General features: G+C 38.7%; 1 protein-coding gene across 1 annotated transcript; it reads right to left on the bottom strand.

The window, feature by feature from the left end:
• Positions 1–1,854: 1,854 nt before the first annotated feature.
• TMED5 (transmembrane p24 trafficking protein 5) lies at positions 1,855–9,125 on the bottom strand. The gene is made up of 4 exons (XM_042874206.1): positions 8,925–9,125; positions 8,231–8,328; positions 7,400–7,583; positions 1,855–4,736 (listed from the first exon to the last, which is right to left on the bottom strand). The coding sequence occupies exons 1-4, from the start codon at positions 9,108–9,110 to the stop codon at positions 4,518–4,520; spliced, it is 687 nt and encodes a 228-aa protein (XP_042730140.1). The 5' UTR covers positions 9,111–9,125; the 3' UTR covers positions 1,855–4,517.
• Between the last annotated feature and the right edge of the window lie 67 nt (positions 9,126–9,192).

Raw genomic sequence — 9,192 nt, 5'->3', positions numbered from 1 at the left:
GCTGGTATATATGCTCACATGCCCCAGAGTTGCAGAGAAGTGCCCATTGTCACCTCGGTGTGCTTCATCTTCCCAGTCTTGTGTCATCGTGGGGAAGGGAAGTCGCTGGGATGAATGCTTTCAGGAGAGACAGCACAAGTGAATAATGGTTGAAGCATCATTTCTGTGTGTGTTTATTAACTCTAGTATTTCAAAGTAGAAGAAACAGCTGTGTTCTGCAATCTCAAGAGCTGCAAAATCATGACAGTAAGGTTTCAAAGCTTTTTAACTTCCTTAACATACCATGGTCATTTTGCATTGGTAACACCACTTACACTTGGCTACCCTACTTGTAAATGCTTTCTGCCAGAAGATTGCTGCAGTCTGACTGCCTATCAGTTTTTAAAATCTGGCTCATTGATTACTTAATTTAAGCCACTGTGACTTTTCTCAAATGTAAATGTAAGAGCAAATGAATAAAAGAGTAATGTAAATGTAATTTTACTTTTAACTGGAAATCTGGTTTTTAACCAAGACCATTTTTGTCATCTTTTTCAGAAGACCATCTGCAACTGTAATCTTTCTGTCTTAACTAGGACTATTTTTTAAAAACACGGTCAAAATTACTTGTTTCATAGTAATTAAGTGAACAGTAAATTCTTCATCTATCTCAAGCATTTAGTTGCATTTAGGTTTTTCTTGACTATGGCAGCTGCTAATAAATATTAATAGAAGCTGAAGGTCTCACTGCCTGTGTAAGTGGAAGCCATTCAGTTCTGGGTGTATCTAATGAACTGCAGGAGCAATATGGGATACAACTATTTATCAAGGAACAAACTTAAAAAATTAAGACATATAACATGCCTTTAGTACCTTCAAAACTAAGTGTTTCTGTTGCTTAGAGGTTTGTGTCAAATTTTGATCTGGTATTTGCATTGATGAAGTTGATTTTGGGTTATGCTGATGGAAAAAAAGAATTTGAACAGTGCCTTATTCATCCATACGAAGGTTAAAATGACCTGTAAAACAGCATGATGATTGATTCTAACAGCTGATGAAATCAACTGCCTGCTGCCTGTACTTAACCAAGAAGTAAATGAGGAAAAGAAAGGGCACTGCTAGTTCTGAATGCTAGTAAAGAATATTTGTTTTCAGCTATGCAAGACTGTGATCTGGAGTATCTTTTCAACTTGTGGCCACCTCATCTTGGAAGGACAGCAGCCTAGAACAAGTGCAAAGAGAAGTGAAATTATTTTTGGGTTAGAGCAAGGGCTTAGTTTAAGGGAAGCGAAAAGAAAAATACCTAACTGGCCTGGAGAAAAATAATGTTACTGACAGTTAAAAAAAAAAAATCATGAAGGTTGTGGATAAAATGAATACACAACTGTTACTGATCCAGTCTTACAGCACATAGAGTGAAGCTAGTAGACTATTTAAAATGGGATCTAGATGTATCAGATGACAGACAGTGCTAGGCTTGCATATGCTGTACAACAGCACCTTCTGTTTTTGAAACAGGAGACTGAGCTAGATAAAACATTTCCTCTGAACAAGTGGGGTTCTTCAGAGCCCTTATGGTCCCCTCTCTGAATGTCTTTTTGGCTACTGGAACAGGTTACAAGGAGAGGCTGTGGATACCTCATCCCATTCAAGGTAGAACAGGGACAGTCTGATCTGCTGGGTGGCAGCCCTGCTCATGGCAGGGGCTTGGAACTAGATGGTCTTCAAAGTCCCTCTCCATCCAAGGCATTCTGTGACTAAGAAATGCAGAAGCTGTGTTACGAAAAGCTAGGTTCTTCTTAGAAAACTAAGTTTTTTGGCTTAGGACATTTGATCTTTTTGCAGCTTACTTTCTTGTAAGATGAAGAACACAAACAGGTTTAAATGTCATTTATTGAAAATCTCAGGGGTTTGCATAATTTTATTCAACATCCACAAATCTTAAAATGTTTAATTTTTAATACAAATACCATTAAGAAAAAAATTATAGATACATGTCCTTTCTAAATTTTATACAGTCAAAAGCAATCTACTTCTCAAAATCCAAATGAAATGTTATTCCATGACAAGTTTAAATGCCACATCCTTCACCTATAATACACATTCCAGCTGCCACTATCAAAGCATTTGTAGCTTTTTGCTGTATGGTTTTCTACAGCAAGCCCTGAAGAGGGAGAAAGTACAGTAAGCTTTCTTAGTTATAAAATAATTTCACCTCAACTCTGCTGACAGTTGTATTTTCCTTCTACCAGGGACTGCTGTCTATATTAAAAGAAACTGTTGAATTTTGCCTTATCAGAGAGATCTTCATTCATGAGTAGCTTAAGGCAATAAACCAGACTGAACAAAGATAAATGATGTGCCAGCAAATGGCCTGTTTTGCTAATGGATTTATAACCTCTATCAGAGAGGCACAGCAGAGTTCCTGGGGAACGTAATCCATTGAAGCGTCTCCAAAATGTGGCAGAGCTTATCTGTTGGAGGTCTAAGCTGAAAGCTGGAATCCAGTAGCCTTGATGTAAGAGGTAGATGTCTTGGTTAGAGCTTCACTGAGCTGGTTCAGCGTTTTGTAGGTGGTTTGTAGGTACAACATGTAGCATCATGTTGTGATGCAAGTGAAGATTCTTTTAGCAAAAGGGACAGGCCCCTAAGAATCTTTATTCTCTCACCCTGATGGGACCTGATCAATAGCTCGGAAGTTGACTCCAATGAGCTTTGGCTTATGTCCTAATGCAGCTACACGTATGTACTGGTGGTGGGAGATGCATGGGGAAATGGCAGTACAATACTATTTGCTACTTCATCAGGAAGAATTAACATTTCTTAGACTTTATTTTGATTGCAGGAGTAAACTTTCTAATTCACAGCGTTATGGGGAAAGAGAAGATATGCAGCATGTAAAGAGAAACACACTTATTTTGGACACAGCTTTACCAAAGGAAAAGGTAGCTCAATAGCCTTTGGAGTTCTCTAGAACAAGTTCTGAATGGAATAATACTTCTAGTGATAAAAATTACTTAAAGATATTGTTGCTGGGGCCCACTGTCTAAAGTTGAAGTGGCATTGCTATGTACTGTAGCCCTTACTGCTTTATCTGAAGCAATTGTTTCTTTGTCTAGTGACCCTGTCTTTTCTCCATTAAATCACTCCTATTCACAGGAAGTGTTTAAAATTGCAATTCTGCTGTTCATGCCTAGGTCCAAGAACAGGCACAGTGCTAATACACATACTGTCTTTAACACATCTATACAGGAATTCAGTGACTTGGCACACTGTAAAAACGAGTAAGTTTGAACTCTATTTGAAACTAGTTAACTATTACACATCAGGGGTTTTTTGCAGAAATGCTCCATAATCTTACTATGCTTTTTTTTATCTGGAAACCATACAGTCATTAGAAATTTGAATTCTGAATTTATTGCTCACTTAATGTCTTATCTATATAAACAGCTGGATATGCAAACACTGCTTACTTGGTTGAGTGTACTCACACATGTAGAAGAGTTGTTATGGTAAGCAAAAGGAGAATGCATAATTGAACAGCTTTGGTTTTTGAAGCCTATGTAAATCACTTGATTAACTGCTGAATTAGTCACAGACATGTGGTAGACAAATAAAAAATAAATTGGCAAATAAAAGGGATTTTGAGACTTCGGGGAAAAAAAAAACACGTTTGTTTTCACATACCATGACCCCTTTCCCTTTATTAAAGGGAAAAGAAATAACATCTGAAATAACTACTTGAAAAAATACTATTATAGGAGGTTACATAACCCACACTTCCAGGTGTGTGCTTTTATCTGTATACAATATAGTTGTCTCTCAAATCTCATGTAACAGACAAAAAAGAAATAGGGCTGTACAACTATAGAAGAGTTCTTCAACAGAAATCACTTATTTTCTCCAGTTCCCTTCAACATCACTTTCACGTTGACAGTGCTTCTCTTAAAGTGCTGATGTTAATCATCTATATATTAAAATAATAAAAAAATCTCATTTTGTTCTCCCAATGGTAGCCCCATGTTTCCATGTGATGCTTTACCCACAAGCTGAAGATTTTTTAAAACATGTAACTTTGAAAATAAGTGACTATCACCAGGCTGCTCTCATGGGCTACAATTTTTAGGCATGTGTAAATTTGTTCGATGTTAACCAGCAAACCAACTCCTATCTGAAGTTACCATTTAAAATTTTATGTGAACATGGAAAAAAAACCCACCAATATTAACAATATTTTGCATATGTACCAAGCATCCTGTGCACTGTTCATAAGCTAGTCAGTAACAATCATTAACAAATGCTGTAAGCATAAAAAGTGTTAATAGCAGCTGCAAAAAAAATAATGGAAGAACTTGGGACAAGGCATTCTGTTCATCTTTAAAAAAAAAAAAAAAAAAAAAAAAAACCCATAAGATTTGAAAACCTGATGTGGCTACTGCCTATTCGAAGGACTCTCAAAGAGGTTTCTCTTTCTTACATAAAGCAGTTTCTTGCCCTCCCTCCCTTACCATGTTATACTGTTACAATCATACTGAATGTTAAGTTCTACTTTTCCTCTTATCTTCAAAGAGACTTTTCAACATGTAAACCTGAACAGCTGATACCACCACCATTACTCCCAAGTTGACCATGGACCAGAAATTCACTCTGTCAAAGTTGCTTTCTTGTATATTTCGGTCACGAGCTTCAAATGCTCTGAGCAGGGTCTGAATCTGGACGCTTTTGCTCAATCTGGCTTTGACGCTGTTGATGGATTCCTAGTAAGTAACAAAAGAATATTTTTAGAAAATTAAAAAGCACCTTAAATTGATAGCTTGCAATTCATACAAAAAATACTGGATTAAAACTTTAAATTTCTTGCCAAGAAGTCAGTTAATCTAAGATCTGTACCTCTTCAGAGTTTCGATTAATTAATTTTAGACTGTTCATCATAGAATTGAATTGAAAGGAATTTTTAAGGGCCATCTAGTCTAACTCCCCTGCAAGGAACAGGGACAGCCAGAGCTTGAGAGGTGCTCAGATCCCTATCCAGCCTGGCCTTCAGTGTCTCTGAAGTGGGTCTCCCACTGTGTCACCTAGAAAGACTTCATTAACACAGCACTAAGGTTATATAGCAATGTCTTCCACTCTTAAAGGTGGAAGGGGAGGTAGAAGGGAAATCAGACCTAATTTTTCATTTTTTATTTTTAATAATCCATTGTATCTTAGGGAAGTGCAAATGCAGGTACTTAGAAAAGTAAAAAGCATTTACTTCTAACAAAGTAATCTCAAAACAAGTGTTTGGTTTTTTTTTTCTGCTGGATAATCAAGTTGGCTTTTAGTGCAAACTACCATCAAGACTAGAGCTGTAAAAGAAAAGTAGTAGTATAATGTTATATCCCCATCTCCTCTTTTAAGAGTAGTAGCCATAGGCTGCTACTTCAGCTTTGAAACAGAAGCATAGTTTGGACCCCCAAAATTCATTAAATATGACAACTGGAGGTTCTGCAGGGGGATTAGTAACACAGTTTGGCTTAGGGAATCAGAGAAAGTACATTAACACTTTAGCTATAACAGGAACTCACTGTCCCAAGTTTACTCAGTAAGCACCTATTCCAATAACGTTAGAAGTTTAATCTGGAGCCTAAATGATGATTTCATGAAGCTCTGATTTACTGGGCCTTATATTCCTGATACTGAAGGTTCAGAGTCCTCCAGTAATAAGTAGAGTAAGGGGTACATATGCTACAACAGGATACTTTAAGTCAGTAACACTTTCTGCATGGATTTTTTTGTTTTGTTGCAAGCTTAACAAATATTTCACAAGTGTTACTTTTGGATGCCAAGCTATTTTACAGTGATACTGAAATTTTTAAGTTACACAATAGTGAATATCAATGCCAGAAAAGTGCTATAAAAAAAAACTTTTCCCATTTCCCACAGCAAATACATTGTTTCAGAAGCTACTAAGCATTCATTTCACTCCTCAAAGAACAAGGAAACTATGTCATAGTCTAAGCAAACAATAGCATCAAACCCTAACATTAACTTTACAAAAATTGTAAGATCTGCAAAGCCCTCAAAGACAATTCCTGTATTTACTCTTCTGGAAGAGATACCTGTATGTACATGAACAGCCAATCCATTGAAGTACTCTTTGTGATTACTGTAGGAGGGATTTTCTTCACATTTGCCTATACAAATTTCTTATTCTCCAGTTGTCTCAATTAGGAGCTTAAAGAACATCTGGCTTCTCAGATTCAGCATTTGATTCTAACTACTTAAACATCATACCATACATGTAAAGAATCTCAGATCTTTAACATTCTGTTCTATTGTTTAAAAATGTGTGGTTTATTACAAGGAATAGAATACAGTGTCACTTTTTATACAAGTGTCTTCAGTCTTTGTGGATGCTGTTTTGTCATCTTAAAAATAAGTAAGCAGATCATCTCTGTTGTAAGTTTGCCACCAGCAAACAGTTCTACAGGGAAACCAAGCAATTCTCTGCTTCTAGAATAACCTAAAAGCAATCATTCAGTGATGCTGGAAGGAAATAAAAGCTTTGGGCAGTAGTCTTTATCCTAGATCAAACAGGACCAGTGTACAGTTTAAGCAAACATTACCATTTGTAATAACTGAAAATCCTAACTGAGGCTGCTGTGATTGCAGACTGGAACTGACTTGACTTGAGCATGCTTTCAATATGAAAAAAAAATCATAAGCAAAGCAGCTAGGACAGTAGGTCTTATGTTCTCTTGGGGTCATCTGAGAAGTGTAAGCCCTTCCCTGAAGTTGCTTGATGCCTCGGGACATTATGTGTAATGTCTGCTACATCAGGAAGGCATAGCACCTACTTCTCTCCGTGTACCACTATGCTCCACAGCTCTTAGTGGTTCACTACTGCTCTTCTCAAGGTCAGCAGAATCACACAGATTACCTCCTGATGAGTTTATGAAACAGAAAAGATGCAAATAAAATCTGGAAAACCAAACTAAAAGAGAAAAATTAACCCTTGTGCTGGCTGGCGTATTTCTGGAAAGACAGGAACAAGAAGCTTAGCCAGTACTTTGTTTTTAAATGCACAATGAAGAAATCTATGCACATTCCAACTGTGTTGTTGAGATTAAGTAATACTTAAATGGAATACATATCTAGTTTTTTTGCTACTAGGGGAAAATGTCAAATTTTAGTAATATTAAGAAAGGAAGCTGAATGGAAAAGGGAATTATTTTGATAGAGACACAGTCTTTTTTTGCTGATTAAGGATCAGTTTCTAAAGTATTCTCAAGTTTCTGTTTGGAAATAAGAGACTCATGGTGCTGGGCTTCATCTGTAGCAGAACAGTTTCTAGGGTGATATGCCAGAACAAGGCAGAATGGCATGTATATTTTTTTCCAATTATTCCTATGTTAAGAAGAACTAAGGATCCAGTACTAACCAGAATGTCTTCTAGTTTCATATCTAGAAGATCTGTGCCTGTAACGTACTTCTTCCAGTCCTCTTGATCTTGTCCTTCTTCCCCCATATTGTCCAGGATCAGTTCAAAGAAAATCACCTTTTCAGAAATGGTACTGAATGTATTGTCAAAGCAGAACATGTAATCCCCCTCTTCTGTCTCCACCCTGTGTATATAAGCATATAATTGAATTAGGTATGCTTTCTGTGCTGGTTCTAAAAGAGCAAGTTTTATAAGCAAGCTTTCCTCTTCAAAACTAAAATTGTGCAGTTAAAAAGCTTATGCATTTTTTACATGAACTTAACAACTCTACTATTAGTTACAGCAAAACCACCCCACTGACTTAAAATCAGCTTAAAATCATCAAGGTAACAGCTTATTTTCCTCTTCCTTTATTTATTTTGAATTGTTAATGATTAAGAAGTATCTGTAATATGAGTAGAATTCTTGTACTGGTACCAAATACCAGTAATACGTGCCTTGATAAAAGGACTGGGAAAAGGGGGTGCTTTGCAGCTTACTGCTCACATGACTATAACAAGGTCTTTTGATGTGATGACCGCACCATTATTTTTGTTTAATGACCATTACCACTCATCATTAGAACACAAATATACTTCATTCCATAGTAAAGTCCATATAAAAAGCATTAAGTGTTCATAAACAGGTAACTGATATTCTCAAACTGTTCTAGTAAAAAGCCTTTTATAATACTAAGAAATGCACAGTAGTATTCAGCCTTGATTTCAGCCATATTTGCTAAAGAAACCAGAGCAGTGCTTTGATGCAACACTTCTCTGGAGTTAAACTTACGTATGAACTCCATCTGATTTTCTTTCATCAAAAACTAAAGTTTCACCTTTTGGAGAAAGTAGATGAAAATCAACATCTAATCCTGCTCCATCTAGAACCTGTGAAACAAACAAACTGTTCACACTGCTGAATGCAACACCTTTAGGGAAGGAACTGACACAGAATTTTAAATTAGTCAGTTAGATACAGATTAAAAACAGTTTCAATCCAAAAGCATTTTAAGTTTTTAAGAATGTGTGCAATTTCATTAATGGACAACCATGGAACACCAGCAGATGCTAAAAGCCAGAGTTTCTGTGTCATCATGAGTAAATATCAGAGTTAGTTCAATGGTGGAACTAATGCTATGCAAGGTCACAGCCGCTAACATCCTGCTTTAAAGAACGGCAACTTAAGACCTGATAGCGCACACAAAGGAGCCTATTAATGTAAGGCAAGAAAGAAGGATCGCTGTAAGCCTCTGCCTTTCCCGGTGCCGCAGCGGGGTCAGGCCGGCATCCCGGCGCGCAGAGGCGACCGAATGGGCCGCTACCCACGCAGCTCCGGAGCCCAGCGACAGCCCACAGCCCTCACAGCCGGCGGCCGCCGGAGGTACGTGAGAGGGACTCGTGTCGGGCGGAGCCGTCCCGGAAAGGTGCGGCGGAAGCGCGGCCGGATTCGGAGGGCCCCGAGAGGCCCCGCCCGCCCGCCCGACCTGGTACTCGAGCTCCAGCGAGGCCTCCTTGCGCATCGGCTGGTAGAAGCACTCTTTGCGGCCGGCCGGCAGCGTGAAGGTGAAGTCGCTGTCCAGGGACGGGCTGAACTCGGTGGCGCCGGGGGGCGACAGGAGCGACGCCAGGCAGCCCAGCAGCAGCAGCGGCGGCAGCCGCGGCGGCCCCATGCCGGCAGCGCGGCGCCTCCCGCTTCCCGCCCACGCCTCGCGAGCGGCTGGCCCTCGACGCCCAGCGTGCACCGCGACGGGA

This window comes from Lagopus leucura, unplaced genomic scaffold, assembly GCF_019238085.1.
Source record: "Lagopus leucura isolate 7727_CA_CO unplaced genomic scaffold, USGS_WTPT01 Super-Scaffold_100009, whole genome shotgun sequence".
Taxonomy (NCBI): Eukaryota; Metazoa; Chordata; class Aves; order Galliformes; family Phasianidae; genus Lagopus; species Lagopus leucura.
Note: the sequence above shows the minus strand (reverse complement) of the source record. Positions and strands in the feature narration are given on the sequence as shown.

Bases quoted from the DNA above. Each gene is read 5' to 3' on its own strand.
- TMED5 (XM_042874206.1), bottom strand. From the start codon at position 9,110: ATGGGGCCGCCGCGGCTGCCGCCGCTGCTGCTGCTGGGCTGCCTGGCG. The intron at 8,329-8,924 runs GTCGGGCGGGCG...TTTGTTTCACAG, and splicing joins CGCTGGAGCTCGAGTACCAG to GTTCTAGATGGAGCAGGATT. The intron at 7,584-8,230 runs GTAAGTTTAACT...TTATATACACAG, and splicing joins AAATCAGATGGAGTTCATAC to GGTGGAGACAGAAGAGGGGG.